A 27,692-nucleotide genomic window follows, 5' to 3' on the forward strand; every position below is an offset into this window, starting at 1 on the left:
TGGATCAGAGGCATGGACCATCTCCAAGGCAGATGAAAACCTTCTGCTTATATTTGAACGAAGGATCCTGAGAGGAATATTCGGTGGTATCTGTGAAAATGGTGTTTGGAGGAGGAAGTACAACTACGAGGTATAGCATAGATATAAACAAAAATGGGCCGGCGTAGTCAAGTGGTAGTGTGCTAGGCTAGCGTGCCGGTGGTCCAGAGTTCAAATCCTACCGCCGGCAAGAACAACTAGACATTTTTAAAATGTTTATAGGCCCCAGGTCGACTCAGCCTGAATAAAATTAGTACCTTGGGTAAAACCAGGGGTAATAATAGGCGGTTGAAGCGTAGCACTGGCCCTGTTACCTTCCTTGTATACCGTAGGCCCTAGATATAGCAGACTACCCTGCTATACTCCCAAAGCCACGTGAGCGGTATAAAAGGGGAGACTATTATTATTATAAACAAAAATTTAGTGGTAAAGACGTAGTATATCTTATAAGAATAGCAAGACTAAGATGGGCAGGACATCTAGCAAGATCACAGCAGAACAACCCTCCTAGAAGAATCCTTATGTCACAACCTGTGGGAAGTAGAAATAGGGGTAGGCCAAAACTCAGATGGAAGGATGGTGTAGATGAGGATGGGAGAAAAATAGGCGCAGCAAACTGGCAACGGTTGGCAATGTATATACATAATAGACTTAGGAAGGTCGAGGCTCTTTCATAGGGCTGTAGCACTAGTTATGATGATGATAGTTAATGGGGTTTACGGGGTGTGCTGATCACGATTCTGTGCTTAGTTTTTTCCACGATGTCAAGGTTTTCAGTGAAAGTGTGTTTGAAATTTTTCATAGAAACTGCCAAAAATACTGAGAAAATATTTATTGAAACTATATTCAATAGAAAATTACACTGCAAAAATGAGTAATTCATAAAAAATAATGCAGTATAATTTATAGTTACCGTTAACGATTATCTACAGTAGGAAAAATGAAAGAATACCCATGAACGAACATATCAAACACGCCGTATTTTCCTGTCACCGTGTCACACAAAAAATTGGCCAGCGCAAGTACATGTAATAATTATTGTTACATGTACTTGCACTGGACAATTTTCTTTGTGATACGGTGACAGGAATATACAGCGTGTTTTATATGTTCGTTTATGGGTATTCTTTCATTTTTCCGACCGTATATAATCTATAGATAATCGTTAGTTTATTTAACAAATTTCTTTTATTAAAAAAAATTACTCTTTTTCCGTGAACACTGCGTTTTGTAGTTTTATTATTGTGGATTTTTGTGAGCGAGTCTCTCTTGAAGGTCCAGCAGTAATTCGCCATCATTCTAAAATACCATCTTCCTAGGGAACGTCTCTTTATCTCATTTAGGCCTTGATGGAACGAACCTCTCCCCCTGTTCCTCACTCTCAGCTCCAAGATTTTTGGAGAAATACTCAACGTGCGAATCCAGAAAATGAAGTTTGATGCTCATATTGGATCCTAGTTTTTTATAATTTTTGACCACGCTAGCTACAATTTCTCTGTAGTGATGTAGTGTGGAGATTTGTGTACTAAGAAATCGTCTATGACGAAAGAGCTTCAGGTTTCAGATTCATCCTAAGTCGTTGTATTCTGGAACAATCTGTCCGATTTTAAGGTTCAAATTTGAGGGCTTACAAAAATTCTTTCTTTAAATTGAGCTTCAGAAAGAGCAGGAAATTTGAGGCGCACATATTTACTGCACCTTGTTTATTTAAAGCTTTAACAAACTAATTCATCAATCCTAACTTTATATGAAGTAGGCTATTGATTATGTTCAAAATAAGAGAGCTAAAAGGAACTACAATACAACGTTAACGGGGTTTTATTGTTTCATATGGTTAATGGACCTCTAAATATGGAAAAACCGCGGAGTGCTGCCATTTAAAGGGGTGCGTTTTTGAGAAAGGGGTGAATTAGTCACTAGGCACAGGGTGAATTAGGGTGAGTCTTATGCACTTTTGGTACAAAAACGTCTACAGAAAAATTGTTCCAGGTTAAATTTACCATCGAAATATCACCATTTTAAAATCAAAAATAGGTTTTTTATAAAAATATATTAAAAAAACCAAAAAAAAAAACACGAAAGAAAGCAATTTTTGTTTTTTGCCCCATAACTTTTTTCACTGAGATATAGCCATTGCTTCCTAGAAAAAAAAATCCATCCTTCCTCTTTAAAATGTCGTTTAGAAGAAGCCTCAAGGATTTACGGTTTCCGAAATATGATTTTTCAAAGTTCGCCGCTCACTGCAATTTCTTGTTATTTCGCAAACATTGTTCTCTAACTGTTTTCTACGCTACCTTAGGCATATGCAATGATACATTTTAATAGGAAGAGAAGTTAATTACCTTTAAAATAGTCTATTGTATAAGGTTGTACAACTATTTTTAAGCAAGTTATGGTTTTTCAAAAATGATTTTTGTATATTTTACAATTATTTTTTAATTTTTTCCTTATAACTGTTTTGTGCATTTAGGTATATAATAAAAAATAAAGCTTATTTTCTTGACCTTAAAATGGTGTATTGTAAAAAATTCTAGGACTATTTTTCTAATATATCCGTAGGATATCCAAGGGTATCCGTAATTTGAGAAAAAATTTGAAATTTTTTATTTTTTTCAATTAGAAGAATATAAATGTATATTATAACATATTTTTTAATTTCAAATAACTTTTCTTAATAACACTTTTCGATATTGTGAAATATAAAGGTACTTTACTCTTGAGCTAAATTCATATTTTTAACATACCTCGTATATTATTAAGAAAATTGTATATCTGATGATTGCATATTAGGTTTTAGACTATGCAGAGCATTTTGTAAAGAATAATTTTTTTTTATAAAGTTAATACTAAAAACGTTTTCAATATGGTTCTAACTTAGTGCGAGATATTACATATGTATATGTCACACTTTGAAAAAGCATATCTTGTTTAAAAATTATCCTATAAATATATCATGTTAAAGCAAAGAAAATAAACTTTCTTTTTTATTTGACGATGTATATACCTAAATGAACAAGAAAAAAGTTATAATGGGAAATTTAAAAATAATTGTAAAATATATCAAAAATCATTGAAAGTATATAACTCTGAAAAACCATATATTGCTTAAAAATGGTCATACAGACTTTTACAATAGCAATAGACCATTTTAAACGTAATTGACTTTTGTTCCTATTAAATGTACTATTGAATCTACCTAAAGTTTCGTAGAAAAAAGTTACAGAACAATGTTTGAGAAATAGCAAGGAAAATGGCCCTAAATCGCTGTGAGTGGCGAACTTTGAAAAATCATATTTTGGACACTGTAAATCCTAGAAGAGATCTCTACCGAACGTCATTTTAAAGAGGAAGGATGAAATTTTTATTTCTTTGAAGCAATGCCTTTGCATACCTGTATCTCCGCGGAAAAAAGTTATGGGGCAAGAAACAAAATTGCCGTCTTTCGTGTTTTTGTTTTATTTTTTTTTAATATATTTTTGTAAAGACGTAAAATTTTTCTGTAGACGTGTTTGTACCAACATTGCATAGAACTCACCCTAATTCACCCTGTGCCAAGGGACTAATTCACCCCTTTTTCAAAAACGCACCCCTTTAAATGGTAGCACTCCGCGGTTTTATCATATTTAGACGTCTATTGACCATATGAAACAATAAAACCCCGTTAACGTTGTAGTTCCTTTCTAAAGTACATAATTAATAGCCTAAAGGGGAGACAAAAAACTAATTTTGGGTCAACTAATGCATAACGATGCACATTTGTTTGTCCCGGTATAAATCTTCCTCTGAGTAGCCATTCCTTCTTAATGTACTGTAAATTTCGTGCTCGACTGTCCCACTCACAAAAAAAATATGGATACTCTGTTATTCCAGACTGCTGACCCAAAAACATGGATAATATCTTCAGATCTCCACAGAGTTGCCAATTCTCTAGGAATGAGCAACAGGCACCGAGGTATAAGTATTACCATTGTGTAACAAGACCCTCTTCAGACTTCTCTTAGAAGAATCAATAAATAACCGCCATGATGTGGAATCGTAATTATTGAGTTCCATGACTATTTCAGGAATATTATTAAAATACACCAGTGTCTTGGTAAAAATATTGCGCGAACTCTTTTTCACGATGCCTATACCGCGGCATGTAATTACTGGAGGTAACAGGTTTTTATCTTTGAGTCTTAAGATTTGTGCAGCACTAAGTCATTTAGTTCAGCTTGGATAAACTGTTGAGGTTAGTCTATATCAAGATTGAATTCGTCTTCATCGGTATTTTCGATTGAACGTTCATTAGATGATTGCTGTTTGATGGTGTGAAGAAAAGGCGGAGGAATGGATATTGCTGGTCCATGAGATACAGGTCGTTTAGCAGATGGTAAATCAGGATTACTGAGTTGTTTCTTTATTTTTAGAATTGAAACACTTGCCATCGCAAGAGCAAAAGTAACTATCGTCTCTATGATTTTTGGTCGCTATATGGTATTCTTTTAGGAACGCTTCGGTATAAACCCTCAATTTCTCATGCAAGATCATGTTCAATCCAGGATATTTTTAACTTGTGGCGGAATACCTAGATACCTCTCAAAAGCTTCTATTTTATTTTTGTCAGCTATTTTCAGAGTCAACGTTCCGGGGGCATATGTGGCTATGGGAAAGATTAGTGCTCTTACAGTTTCTTGTCTAGATAAATTTTAAAAAAATATATATATTTATAATGATACAAGTTCTTTTTTTCAGATTCAACAACCGCAGCTTCCCATCCCCCAACAAAACATGTACCTGCAACAACCCCAACTTCCCCGTGACCAGCCCCCAATCCTCACACCATCCATCCAGCGCAATTCCCCCGAAACAGCTGATTACATGCATTCGAGCGGAAGCATGAACGTCAACCCCAGATTGCAGTACGAGTCCCCCCTTCAACCGTACGTGCCCCAATTACCGGCCATGCAAGGACAACCCAATTGGATCGGACATCAATCAAATCAGATGCCTCCACAGATTCCTCAGTATGCTGGTAAGTGATTCTAATGAGTGTGTTATTTCAATATTTTAACCTTGATTTAATAAGATAAACGGAGAGTGGCAAAATATACCGAAGAAATTATAATATATCTTTGTTTCTCAGTGGTAATTACATCTTTTTGTAGAAATTGGGCTGCCTTAAGTATTATTCGCATTTGACAAAGTAAGGCATGAAAAATTAGTCCAAATTCTAAATAGGTACAAAAAACACAGACAAAAGGGACTTAGGTACGAATAATAACAAATCTTTACTGGAATCAAAAACACACATTGTAATAGATAACGAACCCAGTTCAGAAATTGAAATCAGAAGGGGAGTTAGGCAAGGATGTATTATATCACCATTTCTATTCAAAGTATAAGTGATTCCATTTTTGAAGAAACATTACTATCTGAAAGTGAAGGAATAATAATTAACGGAAAAAATATTAACAACATAAGAAATGCAGATAACACTGTCATTATGGAAAGCTCTGCTGAACAACTCCTACTAATATAATATATACTACTGAAACACAATTAATTTTATGAAACAGCCCCACGCATGGAAGCCATTTTATGAAACACGACAAAGAATGGAAGTCATATGGGGCCATTTTAATGTAAGACAAAAGATAGCCCCTGTTGTTTTATGAAACATGACTAATTAAGAATTGGACAAAATTCGTGCTACATAATTTATTAAGTACCTCGGTTGCTACTGTCTCAGAGATTTTAGGGAGTGGATTCTTTAATAGATGTTATGATATACTCTTATTAGCTTAGAAAAATTAGAAAGATAGAAAAATCGAAATAAGGATGTGAAATAAAAAAATAAAAAAAAATAAAATATTGGGCGCCATTGGTTACCTAAGGGAAACCAAACTTTATACAAAAAAAAACAAATATTAAAAGAAAAATGGTATTAAATCAAAATAAAACAGAAAATAGTCAAAAAAAATATACATAATATACAGAATATTATAACGTAACTTACCTCCTTTACTTTATACTCAAAATTATATACTCAGTCAATGTTTTATCGTTCTTACGATTCAAGAGACAAGGGAAGAAAATAAATTATATATTGAAAATCAAACATTATTTATTAAAAACAAAAAATTAATCTCTGATCTCTCTGTTATAATTAGAGACCAGATTACCAATTAATCAAAGATGAAACGAACAGTTTTACAAATATAAAAATTATACCTTAACAATTAGTGTCCTGGCTTCTTCCTCGTAGCTTGATTCGAAAGTCCAAGGCGCTATTGCACTCGCGAAACACTTACTTCACTGTCGTTAATTACAGCAAACAGCAAACAGTACATTGTTTATAAACAAACATTATTATAGAAAAATTCAGCTTTCACTTGAAGATAAATAGTTTAAAAGTTCGTTAAACTTTGACCAAAATAAAATATGTGAGCATACTACATGTTTTAACTGCACTGTTAAACATAGCAATGAAAAAATTGAAACTCTTCTCTCCTACTTCTTATTCTGACTGCTTAAATGAAATTAGTGGATACCAAAATTGGTATAAAATGATAACGACGATTTGCTTAGAAACAGCGGGAAAATCGCCGGAGTTCACGATACACCATCACATTCACCGGGCTGGAATTAACCTAGCCGGCTGGGAAACTACATTCCGAAACACTTAATGGAACTCAACTCCATGACGATGGCCCTAAGGGAACCAAAACTCAACTTAACTCGATTATGGCCCTGGTGGAACTCAACTCTACATGATGACGGCTTCTACTGAACTCAACTGAACATGATGATAGCCTATACGGAACTCCTTCTAGGACCGCTAACTCGATCCTTCTAAAACTTGGGTTCCTCTCCCAAAAAAAGTGACTTCCTACTTAGACCAATAGGAATCATACCAGATATTTCCCTACCAATCAAATGGTCAGAAAAAACTCTCAAGACATCCCTCGAACGCCATGATGGTCCTACCTTCAACCAATTACAAGTACTTAAACTTCGCAATAACAAAATCTCTCGAGTTTACACGAAATGCGATGAATCACTCATACAATTACAGTTAGTTTTTAGAACCAATATTTAAGAGCTGAAAAAGCAATCGACTAATCCTTCCTGCTCTAATACAACCCTCAATAAATTTGTGTCTGAGAAAGTCATAAAAATCTTTCATCTTCTAGACTGCAACAGTCTAGAGCATAGCAGGGGTTCTTCCTCTAGCTATTTGGATATACCGACGAACACATAACCGACAAACCAAAACTGTAAATATCATAAAAACCTTTTAATACTCTGAGTCCCTACTTAACGTGGAACCTCTTTGAAAAATATTCCGTTTACAATTTTGTAGGATATAAACAATTTGGGGCACCTTTGTACACCAATTTTCAAAGAATTGTACGAACAACGAAACCAAGCATCCCAAACCCGTGAGAAGTGGATAACGCCATACTCTGCATTATGCGGAAGATCGATATACAGGGTGTAGCGAAAGTGTACAACTTTAAACTGAGTCGGAATTTTCAAATATTTAGACGGAGGACTTTCAGCGTGTTTCACTGCCTCCCCCACGATTTCAACGTCGTGCAAACCAGTTTGAAATCGGAACCAAACACCAAAAAAAAATGAAACGGTCAAAACAAAAAAAGATTAACCTAATGCAATCTTAAAACAAAAAAAAAAACTGGACATTCGACTTGACGAGTCGACTCCAGGAACGGTTCGTTGGCTCAAGACCTCTAAAATATTTCAGTAATGACAACACGACAGTGTTGTCCCAAAACACAAATAACTAATTCGTCGTGTAATTGCTCAGAGACCTTAGGCTCACGCTAACAAATACACTACACAACTCATCGACAAAAACGAAAACATAAAATACAATAACGCTACACGTCATCTTAAGCTCAAATAAACTCAATCGTGATCGTACAATACGACCGCACTGCGCGTCATCGTTAACAAAATAACGCACAAAAAAACGACGACGACGCTCTGCGTCATCATCAACAAAAATCTAGCCAAGGTATGTTATCGTTTTTTCGGAAGCAGAGGTTTCTTTCAACCTTGACTAACACCACGAATAACATACGAATAATGATGATATACATCATTAACGCCATAAAAAAATAACATGTTGTCCTTGTTTTGGATGCGTAAAGTCTTTCATTTACGACTAACACCAAGGACAACATATAATGGATGCATAGGAGTATCTCATCCATGACTAACACCATAAAAAAAATACCATGTTGTTTTGGATGCGTAAAGTCTTTCATTTACGACTAACACCAAGAACAACATATAATGGATGCATAGGAGTATCTCATCCCTGACTAACACCATAAAAAAATTACCATGTTGTTTGGATGCGTAAAGTCTTTCATTTACGACTAACACCAGGGACAACATAGTTTGATAACGCTATAAGCTGTTATCAAAAAAAACAAACACACATACACACAAAAAAAGGAGTTACCGATAGTTTACGAACCATTCTAGTTCTTAAGAGCTAAACTATCGTTGGAAACTGGACAAAGATATTTACAAAAAGGGTGGTGGATGTTTAGATTAGTTGTGATAACCAGAATAGATGATATCTAACGCGTTATCACTCGCCTAATAATAGGTACATTTTCGGTAAGTCTTAATCGGGTAGTTACATGATCAGTAGTGTCTAATATTCCGGGATACACAACAAAAAAAAATAACCATATTCCACCAAAGATATAGAAAATTAAAATGAGACTAAGTTTTACTAACACCCTTAAAAGCAACAAAAAGTTTGGTCGGGGTAGCAAGAACTTAAATCTGACTAAACTATATACAAATATTTACAATAAATAGGACAAAGTTCACCTAAGTGTAACTTTTCCTCTAACACGGACAAATAAAAATATCGAAGCTGAAGTACGCAAAGGCGTAAACAGAATAAAAAAGAAAATAAACGAAAGAAATAAGCAAGCAGTCAAAGGAAACGATAAAATCAAAAACTAAAAGGAAATAAAGAATACTTTAAGAACTATTCTTCACAACAAAACAGATTTAAAATAGTCGATTACGGTCCTGTCCAAAAATAAAAATTGTGATTTTACACATACAAAAAATAACTGAACAGCAAAACATTTTCACAAACTGGTTGGATTCAAAGACATGCTTGTGATAAGTTTACCAACAGAGCGCAAGAATTCCTAAAAGCACCGGATCTATTGCTGAATTGCAACCATGAATGACTTCTCATTCCGACGGGTCAACTGCCGAGTTTATCCCAAATGAAATCCCTAAGCTTCCCCAGTGTCTGGTCATTCACACTGCCAAACAACAACTCCTAACAACAAAAAAATCGGAACTCATAGGCCCCATAAGCAATAGCAAACCAAAGCAAACCAAAAGCAAAAAAAATGTTTACCATCCGTCGGCAAAACTTAAAAAAAAAGTAAAATAAAATAAAGAACAGTATTAGTTCCTTCTGAGTCAATCTAATGTAGTACAAAAAATAACAATGTGGTCCAAACATAAGGTGAGTTGACTAACAAACAAACACAACATAGGCTGTGGGCTATACCCAAAAATTTGTTCTAATAACAACTCAAACAAAATCGATTGCCAAGAATGTCAGACGAACTTGCATCGAACCAAAATATCGAACGTGTAGACTTCTTTCGAAAGTCCACCATCGAAACTAATATACCGAACGTGTAGAGTGTATCTACCCCACCTTTGGGAAATAATTATCGAACGTGTAAATTCCTAATGGAAATTACCATCGAAACTAAAATCTCTTAAAAGACTGTAAGCCCTGAAAATTTTCAGAAAATCTCTTAAGAAAACAAAAATTTAGACCACACATACTGATGTAAGAAAAAATAAAATAAGTACTACAATCTACCATACTAAAAACTTTGACTTATAGGAAAGTTCGCTATTAAAGACAAAACGACGTTTATCAAGCTGATCTCCTACAAAAAATAAGAAAAAATAAACAAAAATTTCGGACCGTAACACAAAATAACTCAAAAAAAAAATAATTTTCAATCCTAACAGATTATTAATCCGTCGAACATCTTAACAGATTCCAAAAAATACGTAAACAAAATGGCAAAACAAAATATATAAGCTTTACCTAATAGTTAATCTGTTAAATGATAAGAAAATATTTAAAAATCGTTATTCAAAAATAAGTTAAAGTCGAAAATGAAAATATTAACGACAAAAAAATGAAAATTAATTTGAATTACGTTGTTTTAGACAAAAAAGGTTATTGTCTAAAATTTAAATTGCTGAATGTTTCTATTTAATCAATTACAAAAAAAAGTTTTAGTTTTCTTCGTTATTTTAACGAAAAAACATTTTTTACAAAACATTGTAAAACATAAACACAAACAATAAATTATCCTTCCTCTTGATCGTGAGACATTGCTGAGTAGGTAAGTTACAAACAAAAAAATAATAAAATTTGAAAATAATTGTATTTATTTTCATAAATCAAACACAAAATTATACCAAATGCAACGGGGTAAAAATTCAACAACTGTTTGTCATACCCTCGTAATCGAATAGGATTTTCGCCGGTCGGCCAGAGCATCGGCTGACGGCTGAGATCGAAGATTTGCGGGTCTAGGACATTTCGGCGTCGCCGTTTCGGCGTGGCCATTTCGGCGTGGCCGTTTGGGCGTAGAGCCGTTTCGGCGTAGGCCGTTTCGGCGTCGGCCATTTCGGCGTCAGAGATTTTATTTTAGTTGACTAAATACCTACATTGGAGTCTATTAGTAAGACATTATTTTGAAAAAAATCTTTTAATATAGTTATTTAAGTAGATACATTGGAGTCCATTGATCACAAAATTTTAATATTAATGGTAGATTTGTATATGTCAATTTTATACTTATGTGTGTGTGCTTGTTATTTAGCTCATAGTTAATGTAATATCTGTAATTGGCTTCTAGCTGTAGATATTATATATAAATAAATGAATAAACAAGATTTTGGAAAAATGAATATTTTATTTTAGTTTAACAATATTAAAATTCTCCGTCTATATACCATATAATGTATGTCTAATTAAAGTTGAAAAATGTCAGTTATCATCTAATTAGCTCTGGGACAATTAAGAGAACAGCAATTATTATTAATATGCATTAATAAAAAATCCAATATAGGTATTTGCAGAATAAAATATAACAAAATGTTTATAAAAGAAATATATTTAGTTTATTTTTCTACTTGACCATTAATGTTAAAATTGTGTGACCAATGAACTCCAATGTATTTAAATAACTATATTAAAAGATTTTTTTCCAAAAAATTGCCTGACCAATAAACCTCAATGTAGGTATTTAGTCAACTAAAATAAAATTTCTGACGCCGAAATGGCCGACGCCGAAACGGCCTACGCCGAAACGGCCTACGCCGAAACGGCTCTACGCCCAAACGGCCACGCCGAAATGGCCACGCCGAAACGGCGACGCCGAAACGTCCCATTCCGAAGATTTGCTGTGCTATGCGGACGACTCGAGGTCTCTTGCCGCGTAAAAATATGGGTTACAGCTGATCGTAAGCACTACGATCGAACGAAGGCAAATAAAATGTAACTAGAATCAAATATGCTAAAAGATAGATAGAAAATACTATAGAATGCTAATTAAGAGTAAGATGTCCCAGGTTGGCTGCGTCATTTTTGTGTAAGACAAGCTAATAAGAATTAGACAAAAGATATAGCTCGCACGTTGCGCGCCATTTTTATGAAACACAATTAATTTTATGAAACAGCCCCACGCATGGAAGCCATTTTATGAAACACGACAAAGAATGGAAGTCATATGGGGCCATTTTAATGTAAGACAAAAGATAGCCCCTGTTGTTTTATGAAACATGACTAATTAAGAATTGGACAAAATTCGTGCTACATAATTTATTAAGTACCTCGGTTGCTACTGTCTCAGAGATTTTAGGGAGTGGATTCTTTAATAGATGTTATGATATACTCTTATTAGCTTAGAAAAATTAGAAAGATAGAAAAATCGAAATAAGGATGTGAAATAAAAAAATAAAAAAAAAATAAAATATTGGGCGCCATTGGTTACCTAAGGGAAACCAAACTTTATACAAAAAAAAAACAAATATTAAAAGAAAAATGGTATTAAATCAAAATAAAACAGAAAATAGTCAAAAAAAATATACATAATATACAGAATATTATAACGTAACTTACCTCCTTTACTTTATACTCAAAATTATATACTCAGTCAATGTTTTATCGTTCTTACGATTCAAGAGAGAAGGGAAGAAAATAAATTATATGTTGAAAATCAAACATTATTTATTAAAAACAAAAAAATTAATCTCTGATCTCTCTGTTATAATTAGAGACCAGATTACCAATTAATCAAAGATGAAACGAACAGTTTTACAAATATAAAAATTATACCTTAACAATTAGTGTCCTGGCTTCTTCCTCGTAGCTTGATTCGAAAGTCCAAGGCGCTATTGCACTCGCGAAACACTTACTTCACTGTCGTTAATTACAGCAAACAGCAAACAGTACATTGTTTATAAACAAACATTATTATAGAAAAATTCAGCTTTCACTTGAAGATAAATAGTTTAAAAGTTCGTTAAACTTTGACCAAAATAAAATATGTGAGCATACTACATGTTTTAACTGCACTGTTAAACATAGCAATGAAAAAATTGAAACTCTTCTCTCCTACTTCTTATTCTGACTGCTTAAATGAAATTAGTGGATACCAAAATTGGTATAAAATGATAACGACGATTTGCTTAGAAACAGCGGGAAAATCGCCGGAGTTCACGATACACCATCACATTCACCGGGCTGGAATTAACCTAGCCGGCTGGGAAACTACATTCCGAAACACTTAATGGAACTCAACTCCATGACGATGGCCCTAAGGGAACCAAAACTCAACTTAACTCGATTATGGCCCTGGTGGAACTCAACTCTACATGATGACGGCTTCTACTGAACTCAACTGAACATGATGATAGCCTATACGGAACTCCTTCTAGGACCGCTAACTCGATCCTTCTAAAACTTGGGTTCCTCTCCCAAAAAAAAGTGACTTCCTACTTAGACCAATAGGAATCATACCAGATATTTCCCTACCAATCAAATGGTCAGAAAAAACTCTCAAGACATCCCTCGAACGCCATGATGGTCCTACCTTCAACCAATTACAAGTACTTAAACTTCGCAATAACAAAATCTCTCGAGTTTACACGAAATGCGATGAATCACTCATACAATTACAGTTAGTTTTTAGAACCAATATTTAAGAGCTGAAAAAGCAATCGACTAATCCTTCCTGCTCTAATACAACCCTCAATAAATTTGTGTCTGAGAAAGTCATAAAAATCTTTCATCTTCTAGACTGCAACAGTCTAGAGCATAGCAGGGGTTCTTCCTCTAGCTATTTGGATATACCGACGAACACATAACCGACAAACCAAAACTGTAAATATCATAAAAACCTTTTAATACTCTGAGTCCCTACTTAACGTGGAACCTCTTTGAAAAATATTCCGTTTACAATTTTGTAGGATATAAACAATTTGGGGCACCTTTGTACACCAATTTTCAAAGAATTGTACGAACAACGAAACCAAGCACCCAAACCCGTGAGAAGTGGATAACGCCATACTCTGCATTATGCGGAAGATCGATATACAGGGTGTAGCGAAAGTGTACAACTTTAAACTGAGTCGGAATTTTCAAATATTTAGACGGAGGACTTTCAGCGTGTTTCACTACTAATATAAACAAAACAAACAGTTTCTGTGAAAAATATGGACTATAGTCCAGAAAGCCACTGCGCATCCGCTAGGAAAACTATTCCGATTCGGATTTTTTGCACAATCTTTATTACTCAAAAAGGACTCCTTTTAACAAATTTGCATGTTGCCAGGACTAAAAGTTGGTCAAAAATGTTTTAAACGTTTTTTTTTTGTTTTTTCCTAAAATTATTTTTTTTGCATGAAACAAAGTTTTTTAGGTTTTTTGGATCATTCCAAACAGAAAAGATCTTTAGTGACTTTTCTCTAAAGTTGATAATTTTTGATATATAAGCGATTAAAAATTGAAAAATTGCGAAATCCGCCATTTTTAACTCTCAAAAACTATGTGGTGAAAACTGAAAATTTGAATGTTGCCAAGGTAGGAGGACATTCTTTAAATATCGATTGATGAAATCCCGAAGAGTTTTTTGCAATACAATATTCAGAACTCCTTTGTTTTTTAATTGCTAATCAAGCGTGCGCGACACTATTTTCCACCGTTGCATGTGTATACAGTATGGTGCAAATGAAAGGAATAAATTCGTTATTTCGTAAACCGGCGACTTTAAGGAAAAATCCCGAAACAGGTAGATTTTTATTTTTAAGTTATGATATTGTGGCATATATGGTATACTAGTGACGTCATCCATCTGGGCTTAATGACGTAATCGATGCTTTTTTTAAAAGAGAATAGGGGTCATGTGCTAGCTCATTTGAAAGGTTCTTCAATTCTCTATTTAGCAATATAAACATTTACATAATTATTTATACAGGGTGTCCAAAAATTTTTTATTAAATTAAATTATTTGACAAAAAAAGAAGAATGTATGTAATTTATTTAATTCAAAATACATTTTACTGCTTTCACAAATCAGAACACAAAGTTTATTTCACAAATAAACATTGCTTTTCGCTTAAATTAAATGTTCAAACTTACAAGAGGCAGGTGGCTGGCGGGAGCTGGCTTAAATATTGAGTTTAATCGAAAAGAAATGTTTATTTGTGAAATAAACATTTTTTAGTTTTCGGGTAACAGTCAAATGTATTTTGAATTAAATAAATTACATACATTCTTCTTTTTTTTTTCAAATAATTTAATTAAAAACTTCTTTGGACACCCTGTATAAATAATTATGTAAATGTTTATATTGCTGAATAGAGAATTGAAGAACCTTTCAAATGAGCTAGCACACGATCCATATTCTCATTTAAAAAAATTATCGATTACGTCATCACGCCCAGATGGATGACGTCAATTTATCTTCTTCATGTACCATGTCCTTTCAGAACGTTTGTTACCATCATAGCTATATTAATTTTATTCACTGCCACCTTAAATAGCATGCTTGTATCAACACCATACCAATCTCGCAAGTTCTTCAACCATGAGGTTCTTCTTCGTCCTGGACTGCGTTTGCCTGCTATTTTTCCTTGCATGATATTTTGTAGCAACCTATATTTGGGACCTCTCATTACATGTCCGAAATACTCCAGCTTTCTCTGCTTGATGCTTTTTATGATCTCAGTAGTCTTGCTGAGAAGTTCTAGTATTGTGGAGTTTCGAATTTTCTCCACCCAGGAAACTTTTAAAATTCTTCTATAGCACCACATTTCGAAAGCCTCAAGGCGATTTAGATTGATTTTATTCACATTCCAGGACTCGACACCATAAAGTAAGACCAAGAACACGTAGCAGCGAAGTAGGCGGATCCTCAATGCCAATTTTAGGTCTCTGTTACATAACACCTTGGACATCCTTCTAAAAGCGGCTCTAGCCTGACGTCACTAGTATAGCATATATGGCACAATATCATAACTTAAAAATAAAAATCGACCTGTTTCGGGATTTTTCCTTAAAGTCGCCGGTTTACGAAATAACGAATTTATTCCTTTCATTTGCACCATACTGTATACTAGTGTATATGTTATAGTCAAAGCCCGAATTTCAGACACTCCTAGGTTTGACTAGGCAATCCTCAGGTCTGACTGACGGTCTTAGTCAAAGCCCGAAATAAATTACAGTTTCGGCCTTTGACTAGTCAAACCTAGGAGTGACTAAGTTGCTCAGGCAAAGGTCGAAATTTATTTTATGAAATCGGGGTTTGACTAGTCAAAGTCCCCCGATCAGTTATTATAATGTTGTAATTTGTTAGATTAGGTTTAATAAAACGTCATTTTTTAATTTTAATGCTAATTATTTTTATATTTTCGTAATTAAAATAAAAAAAATTAGTGTTTATTCCCACATGTTGAGGCATTATGGCATGTAGAGAGTTGCACAATACGTTAGACCTTTTACACTTTCATAATTTTGAAGAGCATTTTTTATTGCAGCAGCATTTTATAAAGCTTCTCCTAATTTATAATCTTTTGTACCTACTAATTTCTCTTAGAAAATTCTCTCTGCATTCTCTTATTGTTTCTTGAAAAAAGTGTGTTTATTGTTTCGTATTTCGTATCAACTCTATATAAACCGTCAATAATTATTTTATCTTGTATGATACCCAAAATATTTCAAGCATCTCCTTTGGCTCTATCAACGCTGGGGATAAGTAGGTATTGTTACAGTTTTTCCGATCGAAATTGGAGGAATTTTTTTTTCACTTAATTGTTTCAGAGCATTAGCCTGGGCATGAAGATCTTCAATCGCCTTTCCTTTATTTATTTAGATAGAACCAAAGGAGATGCTCGAAATATTTTGGGTATTTTGGGTACAAGATAAAACAATTGACGGTTTATTTAGAGTTGGTACGAAATACGGAACAATACATACAACTTTTTTCAAGAAATCAAATAAGAGAATGCAAAGAGAAATTTCTTAATTTCGAAGATGTTCCAGACGTTAAGCTGTCTCTAAAAGAAATTAGTACAGAAGATCCTAAATTTACAGGTCAAGGTTTTATAAAACGCTACTGCAATAAGAAATGCTCTTCAAAATTATGTAAGTGTAAAAGGTCTAACGTATTGAGCAACTCTAAACGCCATAATGCCTCAACATGTGAGAATAAACACTATTTTTTAATTTTAATTACAACAATATAAAAATAATAACTACTAAAATTAAAAAATGACGTTTAATTAAACCTAATCTAACAAATTACGACATTGTAATAGCTAATCGGGGTTTGACTAGTCAAACCCCGATTTCATAAAATTAAATTTCGACCTTTGCCTGACCAACTTAGTCTCTCCTAGGTTTGACTAGTCAAAGACCGAAACTGTAATTTATTTCGGGCTTTGACTAAGACCGTCAGTCAGACCTGAGGATTGCCTAGTCAAACCTAGGAGTGCCTGAAATTCGGGCTTTGACTATAACATATACACATGCAACGGTGGAAAATAGTGTCGCGCCCGCTTGATTAGCAATTAAAAAACAAAGAAGTTTTTAATATTGTATTGCAAAAAAGTCTTCGGGATTTCATCAATCGATATTTAAAGAATATCTTCCTACCTTGGAAATATTCAAATTTTTAGTTTTTCACATAGTTTTTGAGGGTTAAAAATTGCGGATTTCGCAATTTTTCAGTTTTAATCGCTTATATGTCAAAAACTATCAACTTTAGAGAAAAGTCACTAAAGACCTTTTCTGTTTGAAATGATCCAAAAAACCTAAAAAAAACTTTGTTCCATGCAAAAAAAAATAATTTCAGGAAAAAACAAAAAAAAACGTTTAAAAAATTTTTACCCACTTTTGGTCCTGGCAACATGCAAATTTGTTAAATGGGGTCCTTTTTTAGGTAAGATTGTGCAAAAAATCCGAATCGGAATATTTTTCCTAGCAGATGCGCAGTGGCTTTCTGGACTACTAAGAATGAATATGAAAAAGGCTAAATATATGATAATAACTAAGAAAACAAATTGAATATACAAACAAACATACATCTGGGAAATGTACCGATAGAAAGGGTTGATAAATACAAATACCTGGGAACTTGGATTTCAGAAAATAATGATCAAACAATGGAAATAAGAGCCATAATAATTCTCTGCAATAAAAATATTAGATTAGAACTGAGAGTAAGAGCTATTAGACAGTACGTACTTTCGATACTACAATATGGACTTCAAAGCCGGACACTGAAGCAAGAACACATAAATAAGCTACCATTATTTGAAATGTGGTGTTATAGAAGGATGCTTAGAATAGCATGGACACAGAAGAAAACCAACACGGAAATATTGAGAGAAATGGGCAAAGAATACGATATAATCAACACAATAAAAATAAGAAAGTTACAATATCTGGGACACGTAACGAGGAGACAGCGATATAAAATGCTAAGGCTGACAATACAGGGGAAAATAAGAGGAGGAATATAGGAAGAAGAAGATATACTCTGTCGGTCGATAGAGTAAAGATAGTGATGATGATATCCGACCTCCGGTTAAGGGACAACTTTTAAAAAACAAGAAGAAATATTATTCAATATTAATAAATAATTTAGTCCACTAATACCTACTGTTTCTTGTATATTTCTGAGTTTGTCTAATTGTTTATGGATTTTGTCGATAATTTCTTTTGTGTACAATCTGAGTGGCTTCCACTTCACTACATTTTTTGCTAGTTTTCGAAAAGGTTATGATATTAGAGCTTAGAGAAAGACAGCACGAAATAAGGTCGCATCAAGGCTCAGTGCCTTTCCTTTATTTATTCTGAATAATATTCGATCAGATAACACCGACTAGGTACCATTCCTGCTTAATATATTTATGTGTCACATACCCCTAATTGCGGCCCTTAGAATTCTCTTCTAGAATTTCAAATTTTCGCGTGGATTCGATTGTCGCCCGGTAGCATATTTACAAATGCTCCTATACTACGGCACCAGAGTGCTGAAATCGATTAGCCTTTGATATACAATATTACGCTACAAACCCTCATTGATTTTGGCACCTATGGCTTTTTGGCAATTATTATTATTGTAAGTATTGTATATTTTCATTTATTGTATTCAAATAGAAATGTCAAAACTGCAATAAACCTAGCATACTTAAAAATGTGTTTCTTGACCCTAACACGAGAAACAAATAAAACAAAAATTAAAAATAAAACGCCAATGAGTAAAAATAAATAAATATTTTTTATTTTTATTTATTTATAAGTACAGATATAATTATTCGTATACAGTGCGTCCATAAAGTAACGCAAATATTATTCATTATTAACTAATTAAACAACATTATTAGAAATTACCTAAACAGGTCGATTTTTGATTTTAATTTATGATTTTTTGGCATATATATCATACTAGTGACGTCATATGTCTGGACGTGATGACGTAATCGATGATTTTTTCATCTCAAAGGCAATTCAATTCTCTATTCAGTAATATAAACATTAACATACTTAATTATTTATACAGGGTGTCCAAAAACAATTTTTTTAATTAAATTGATTAACACAAAAATAAGACTTTGCGTAGTTTATTTAATTCAAAATACAGATTACTGCTGTCAGAAAACAGAAATAAAATGTTTATTTCAAATATAAACAACATTACTTTTTGCTTAAATTCAATGTTTAAGCTGCCACCCACCTGCCTCTTGACAGTTTGCACATTTAATTTAAGCGAAAGCGAAAAGCAATGTTTATTTGCCAAATAAAAATTTTATTTCTGTTTTTTGACAGCAGTAAAATGTATTTTGAATTAAATAAATTACGCAAATTCGTCTTTTTGTGTCAATTAATTTAATATAAACAAAAATTTGGACACCCTGTATAAATAATTATGTTAATGTTTATTGAATAGAGAATTGAATTGCCTTTCAAGTGAGCTAGCACACGACCCCTAATATTCTCCTTTAAAAAATCATCGATTAAGTCATCACTTCCAGACGGATGACGTCACTAATATGATATATATGCCAAATATCATAAATTAAAATCAAAAGTCGACCTATTTCGGTAATTTCTAATAATGTTGTTTATTTAGCTAATAATGAATTTATGCGATACTTTATGGACGCACTGTATACGAGTAATTAAATCTGTACCTATAAATAAATAAAAATAAAAAATATTTATTTCTTTTCTATTCAATGGCGTTTTTTTATAATTTTTGTTTTATTTGTTTCTCGGCTTAGGGTCAAAAAACACATTCTTTAATATGCTAGGTTCTAGGTTTATTGCAGTTTAGACATTTCTATTAAAAATTTCGACATTTCTATAAAAAAAAAATAAAAGTAAAGCAACAAAATGTACCTATGTATCTATTTATATAAAAATAATATTGTAGTACTTTTGTTATCAAATTAGAAATTTATGACTATGAATCTGCAATCAATCACAAACAAGTCTGGCTAATTGGCTCTGCCAAAGACATTTTTCAGAAAAGAAAAGATATTTCTATTCCTAGAATACTAGAATAGTTTTTCAAGCAATAAATTGAAATATAAATATACAATACTTACAATAATATTAATTGCAATAAAAACTTAGACACCAAAATTTAATAAATGTCTTATAATTTAATAGGTGCCGAAATCAATGAGGGTTTGTTGCGTAATAGTGTATATCAAAGGCTAACCGATTTCAGCACTCTGGTGCCGTAGTATAGGAGCATTTGTAAATATGCCGCCAGGTAAGCTGTTTTCGTTTCGTTTTTAGAACATTTCGCTCTTATTAAAGGTAAATATAAGCCAGTTGAGGTGGACATTATACAGGGTGTCCCTAAAAGATTGGTCATAAATTATACCACAAATTCTGGGGTCACAAATAGATTGATTTAACCTCACTTACCTATATACAATAGTGCACACAAAAAAAGTTACAGCCCTTTGAAGTTACAAAATGAAAATCGATTTATTTCATATATCGAAAACTCTCAGAGATTTTTTATTGAAAATGGACATGTGGCATTTTTATGGCAGCAACATCTTAAAAAAAATTAAAGTGAAATTTGTGCACCCCATACAAATTTTATGGGGTTTTGTTCCCTTAAACCCCCCAAACTTTTGTGTACATTCCAATTGAATTATTATTGTGGCACCATTAATTAAACACAGTGTTTCTAAAAGTTTTTTGCCTCTTAGTAGTTTTTCGATAAGTCAGTGTTTATCGAGATATTTTGAATATTTGTCGAATCCACCACATATTTGTATATGGTTAAGTACGGTTAGAAACCTGTTAATAATCTGAAAATTTATTTATAATTTACTTTTTAGGTATATTTTGAAAAAGAAGCTACTATTCGATAAAAGTTGACTCATAAAAAAAAGACTAAGAGGCAAAAGTCTTAAAACTGTGTTTAACTAAAGGTACCACAATAATAGTCTAATTAGAACGTGCACAAACATTTGGGGGGTTTAAATGAACAAAACCCCCATCCAATTTTTACGTAAATATATTGAAAAAGAAGCCGAATCTCGATAAAAACTGGCTTATCGAAAAAATACTGGGAGGCAAAAAAGTTTTAAAAACGTTGTGTTTAACTAATGGTACCACAATAATGAATTAATTGGAACGTACACAAAAGTTTGGGGGGGTTTAAGGGAACAAAATCCCCATAAATTTTTTATGAGGTGGACAAATTTCACTATAATTTTGTTTTAAGATATTCCTGCCATAAGAATAATACATGTCAATTTTTAATAAAATATCTCTAATAGTTTTCGATATATTGAAAACAATCGATTTTCATTTTGTAACTTCAAAGGGCTGTAACTGTTTTTATGAGCACATTTTGTACTAAGGTAAGTTAGGTTCAATCAAACTATTTTTGACCCCAGAATGTATGGTATAATTCAGTGATACTCAACCTGCGGCCCGCGGGCCGCATGTGGCCCTCTAGCGTTTTTTATGCGGCCCAAAGGCTTACTAAAGGGCCTTGTGATCAAATTATTTGTCAAATTTCACGTGTTTTACAAATTATTTCATAGTGTGCCCATCTGTTTGAGGCGTGTTTGGGCGTGAGTTAGACAACTTAATGACTTTAATTTTAAATTATATTGAAATTTTTATGAACTCTGATTAAAATTCAGGGTATTAATAACTTTTAATAATAAATTATTAAAGTTAATGAACAAATACTCATTTTAAAAATAATCAATACTTATTTACCACATTGCAACGACCCATTTATTAATCACAAGAAAAATTCAGGTCCGGATTAACAAAAACAATTTAAAATAACTGTGACCTTGAAACAACACCCTGTATATTAAAATTTTCAAAATTCGCCTGCACATTTGAAAAGAGCACAAAAAACTAAGTTTAATTGCTTGCTTCGATTTTTTGCGCAGATAATTTGATGACGTTAATTTTGAAACTATATCGAAATTTTTGTTTTGAAAGTTCGAGTTCTTAAAAATTTGGACATAATTTTAAAATTAAAGTAATTGAATTGTCTGCGCAAAAAATGGAAGCTCCATTAAAGCTCTTTTCAAATGTGCAAACGGGTTTTGAAAATTTCAATGTACAGGTTGTTGTTTCAAGGTCACAATAGATTTATAATTTTGTTTAATCCGGACCTGGATTTTTCTTGTGATTAGTAGTTGCGTGGTTTGGGCTCCAAATGTGACATATTATGTGTACCAAATATGAAAAAAATATACAAGGTGGTTTTAAAGTTATGGGTCCAGAAAGAAATAAGCAAAATCGATAAAACACCCTCTAACTCGGTTATTAAGGCCGTGGAGCAATAAATTTAGCATATCTAGAACCGCCTCATTTACCTCTATTCACCACTGTAGTGAAGTATTTTCATTTCCCAATGAAACACCCTGTATACTACTTCATCTTGATTGCGGCCCGCAAGCTGTAGCAATAGCTACTATGTGGCCCAGGAAAGAAAAAGGTTGAGTATCGCTGGTATAATTTATGACCAATCTTTCCGGGACACCCTGTATAACTAGTATTGGCGATACTACTTATCAGTGCGAATTATTTTGTAAGGATATGCTTTCTTCTTCTTCTTAAGGTGCCTATCCGTTCCGGATGTTGGCGACCAGCATGGCTATCCTAACTTTGCTTGCTGCTATTCTGAATAGTCCGGTTGTCGATGTATTAAACCACTTTCTCAGGTTTTGAAGCCAAGATATTCTTCTTCTCCCTGGTCCTCTCTTTCCAAATACCTTGCCTTGAAGAATGAGTTGCAACAAGCCATATCTCTGTTCATTCCTCATAACATGGCCAAGATATTCTAGTTTGCGCTCTTTGATTATGTTAATAATCTCGCATTCCTTGCCTATTCTACGTAGAACCTCAATATTAGTCACACGATCCACCCACGAAATTCTCAAAATGCGCCTGTAACACCACATCTCAAATGCCTCGAGTTTTCTCAAAGAAGCCTCGGAAAGTGTCCAGGCCTCTACTCCGTATAATAACGTAGAAAATACATAGCATCTGATGATAGAGATTTTGGTAGCAAGAGGTAAATCGTGGCTTCTGAAAAGAGACTTCATCATTATGAACGCTGATCTCGCTTTTCCTATGCGTTGTTTTATTTCACTTGAGTGGTCCCACTGGCTGTTTATGTTGGTACCAAGGTATGCGTAGCTGTCGACCCTGTCAATTAGTTGTTGGTTAACCAAAAGCTGTGTATTTAATATTTCGCGCTTACTGACTACCATATACTTTGTTTTTTTCGTATTGAGATCAAGTCCGTATTCTCTACTTATATCTGATATGCGCGACATTATTCTTTGCAAACCATCTAGACTGTCTGCAAAAACTACAGCGTCGTCGGCATATCTAATGTTGTTCAGACGCACTCCGTTGACTAATACGCCTTCCTGTAGTTCTCCCAGCGCTTGCTCGAAGATACATTCAGAGTATATATTAAACAGCACCGGGGACAGAATGCATCCTTGCCTCACTCCTCTATCTATGGAGACTGCCTCTGTTAATTGGTCTTCCACTTTAATATTGGCAGTTTGGTTGTAATACAAATTATATATGATTCTCAAGTCTCTATCATCTACTCCCGCTTCTTTCAAGATGTTTATGAGTTTATCATGTTTTACTCTATCAAACGCCTTTTTGTAGTCGATAAAACAAATATACACTTCACAGTCAACATCCCTGCATCTTTGCATAAGCACTTGGACAGCGAATAGAGCCTCTCGGGTGCCTAAGGCATCGCGGAATCCAAACTGCGTCCATGATATCTGTTGTTCGCATTTTTTATATATTCTGCCATGTATCACCTTCAGAAACGTTTTGAGTAAGTGGCTCATTAGGCTAATTGTTCTGTAGTCTTCACATGTTTTGGCATTTACTTTTTTGGGTAAAGTTACGAAGGTCGACTTTAACCAGCTTTGGGGTATTTTTCCAGTTACGTATATTTTGTTGAATACGGTTGTTATCCATTTTATTCCTTGTTCATCCATAAGTTTTAGGAATTCTACATAAAACTGGTCAGGCCCTACAGCTTTACCATCTTTAGTTGTTTTAATAGCTGACGTGACTTCTTCAATGGTAATCGGGGGTCCTGTTTGGCATTCAATGTCTTCAATGGTATTCTGCCTTTCATCTGCAAAAGTTACTTCCACATATTTCTTCCACGTGTCTAGTTTTTCTTCCACACTTAACAGTGGTTTGCCTTGGTTATCTGCCAAACACCCAACTCTTCTAGGTTTGTATAAGCCTGCAGCTTCTTTAACTTTTTTGTGCATATTGAATGAATCGTGTTTATGTTGCAATTGCTGGATTTCCGCACACTGTTCTCTTAGTCGTGTATCCTTAGCTATTCTAATTGCTTTTTTGATATCTTTATCTATTCTTTTGTATAATGACATGTCCTGATCTTTGGACTTTCGCCTTTCTTCCATCATATCTAAAATCTCGTTTGTCATCCACGATTTCTTCTTTATTTTTGGTGGTTTGAGGAATTTCTCACGTATGTCTTGTGAAACTGTATGCAACTTTTCTATCTCCTGGTCCATTACATCCGATTGAATAACGGTATTCAAGTTGTTCTGTATATACCGTTTTACACTCTGTTCTGTGTTTTGGTCTTTTAATAGCCTTATGTCGAATTTTGGATTGACACTACGTCTAACCTTCTTTAGCCTGAGCTTAATTTTGCCAATCAGTGGGTTATGGTCTGACTTGATATCAGCTCCTGGGTATGTCTTGACTGATGTTATGCTGTTACGGAATCTTTTATTAATCATGATGTAATCTATTTGATTTCTCACTATGCGGCCTGGAGTGTCTTGAGGTGATTTCCATGTATATAATCTTCTGTAAGGGAGTTTGAAGTAAGTGTTAGTAATCACAAACTCTTCTTCTGCCACAAATTCACCCAGTCGGTCTCCTCGCTCATTTCTTTCTCCAAGTCCAAATTGCCCTATGAATTCTCCCGATTGTCCCCTACCAATCTTAGCATTTAGATCACCCATAATCAAAGTTAAATCCTTTTTGGGGAGGCATTTTAAGGTGTTGGATAGTTCATTATAAAATGCTTCAATTATCTCGTCCGGTTTGTCAGCTGTAGGGGCATATACCTGGATAATGTTAGTTGTAATTGGGTAGGTATTAAGTTGAAGGAGGAGTATTCTTTCCGATATAGGTACAAAATTTTTAACATGTCTGGCAGTTTCTTAATTTAAGATTATACCTACCCCATTTTCGTGTCTTCCATTAGGGTTACCTGAATAATATATGTGATGATCATTAATTTTACATTGCCTAGAGTTCGTCCATCTCATTTCACTTATTCCCATTATGTCTACTGATAGTCTATCCATCTCCTTGATTGCATTATGAGTCTTACCTGCCTCGTATAATGTTTTAACGTTCCATGTGCAGATCGTGAGGTTTATCTTTACACTATATTGGCAAGGATTTCTTCTGCTGGCGACCGAGAAGGCCTTGCCGTCTTGTGATTGTCCTTCTCTGCCGGATCTTGGTATCCGAGTTCCATGATCAGTAATATCGTTTCTATGATTTGTCGTAGTCATGCTAATTGTACTAGGGGTACTCTCCGAGTCTTTAATGCAGTGGTTCCCCGTTGCCTTCTGCATCTTTATGCCGTTGACCGTTACGTTGTTATTAGGTTCATCCGCCTTCGAGACCGATTTATCAATCTCAGGACAAAAAGGTGCCCTTCCACTTATCAGCTCATCCGCCCGAAGCCGTTGGCCAGTAAGTGGGGGGATTGCTTATACCGGCAATCGCTCGGACGTCAGAGCCTCGTTTGTTATCTGGCAGGATGCACCGAAAGGTCAGTATCAAGACCATTACACGGGCAGGTGAGGTTGACATTTGGATAGGAGAGGCTATACGTTGCGCATCACTATCCCTTACATCACTAAGGATATGCACTAATAATTATTAATTAGTACTAGTGATATTTGAATTTTTGAGTTGAAATTAGTTAAACCACGTTGTACTTCACTTAATTAACCCTCTCTGAACCCACAGAAAAATGTAACAACTGGTGTCAGAAGTGGGTTAAGTGAAAGAAGTAATTTTTTCGTGAATATGTATGGTCAAAAAAAAGGGAGACCAAGATGAAGAACATTCGAGATATGATTACCGCAATAGAAAAACAACAAGAAGAAAAAGGAAAATGTCGGCAAGAAGCTGAAGAGAGACGTCGCGGGTCGTCAGGAAGAAAAGGAAGTTGAAGAGAGACATCGTCGGAAGAAAATGAAGCTGCAGAGAGAAAAATCGATTAAGATTTCTGTTAAACTTAATTTGAAAACTAGAACATATTGTTTACCTTATTACTTAAAGTGAATAATTATTTAAATATAGTCCGTCCGCTATAACTTTTCCTATGCGGTACGATTCATTTTCAATCAAATTAAGTCAAAACATAAATTGAAACGAACGTCGATGTGTATATACATTTTGTATACTGTATACTATATACTACACACATCGGCGTACGTTTCACTTTCTGTTTTGACTTAATTTGATTGAAAATGAATCGTACCGCATGGGAATAGTTATTTTTCTACAACCACTACTCAAAGTGCACTTTTCTGCACGGTTTTATGTTAGCAAACTTGATATTTTCTCACAGTATAAGATATTTGACATTAGTGTGCAGAAAAGTGACGTTTCTGTGCCGCAAAGTGACGTTTCTGTGCCGCAAAGTTCTTTTCTGCACAGTTGACTACCTCATTCTGAGTAACGTTATATTCTGTTTACATCCGTGGACTACCGCATTCTGAGTAACGTTATATTCTGTTTACATCCGTGGTTAAACTTTAGACAAATATATAACCTATAAGACAATTATTATATTTAACTATAGCATAGAAACTAAATTATGGATGTTACAACTGTTTTATTTTACAATTTTATTCTTATTAAACATTTTATAATTATCAAATAACCAATAAGGATTTAGCAACCTGTGCAAGAGACGTCGAATGAAGTAGGTTTTGTGTATATCCGTGACTGCATAAATATGATGTCAATAATGTGTAATAATTGTTTAAATTTAAACAAATTAAGGCAGTGCATTAATTTTTTAACTGATTTCTGTGCAATTTATTTAGGTATAAGGAATTTAAATTGATTAGTAGGTATTAATTAAATACAGTTTAAAATTTATCACATAGGTACTATTATAATTAATCGTCGTTTGGAAATTGTGATTTTTATTTTTAGGAAAAACTGTGCTTGTAGAAAAAGTATAGTGTGAAACACGTGCAGAAAGGTAATTTCTCACTCGTTTGAATTGCGGCACTCGCTTGCGCTCGTACCGCAACTTTTCAAACTCGTGAGAAATTAGTACCTTTCTGCACTTGTTGCACAATATACTATTTCCTAACAAGTGCAGAAAGTCATTCTTTTCCGCACGCGACTGCAGTTTGCCGAACGACGCGAAGCGGGAGTTCGGCAAGCAGTCGAGTGCGGAAAAGAGACTTTCTGCAAGAGTTAGGAACAATATTTTTTCTAAGAG

General features: G+C 33.9%; 1 protein-coding gene across 2 annotated transcripts in view; it reads left to right on the forward strand.

Moving 5' to 3' along the window:
* LOC114328120 (uncharacterized) overlaps positions 1-27,692 on the forward strand; it is a 259,872-nt gene that overhangs the window by 167,134 nt on the left and 65,046 nt on the right. For both annotated transcript variants that reach the window (XM_028276894.2, XM_028276895.2), the window contains exon 5: positions 4,774-5,053. In XM_028276894.2, the coding sequence (XP_028132695.1) occupies positions 4,774-5,053 (280 nt within the window). The remainder of the gene's footprint in view (positions 1-4,773; positions 5,054-27,692) is intronic.

The sequence above is a fragment of the Diabrotica virgifera genome, chromosome 4 (genome assembly GCF_917563875.1).
Source record: "Diabrotica virgifera virgifera chromosome 4, PGI_DIABVI_V3a".
Taxonomy (NCBI): Eukaryota; Metazoa; Arthropoda; class Insecta; order Coleoptera; family Chrysomelidae; genus Diabrotica; species Diabrotica virgifera.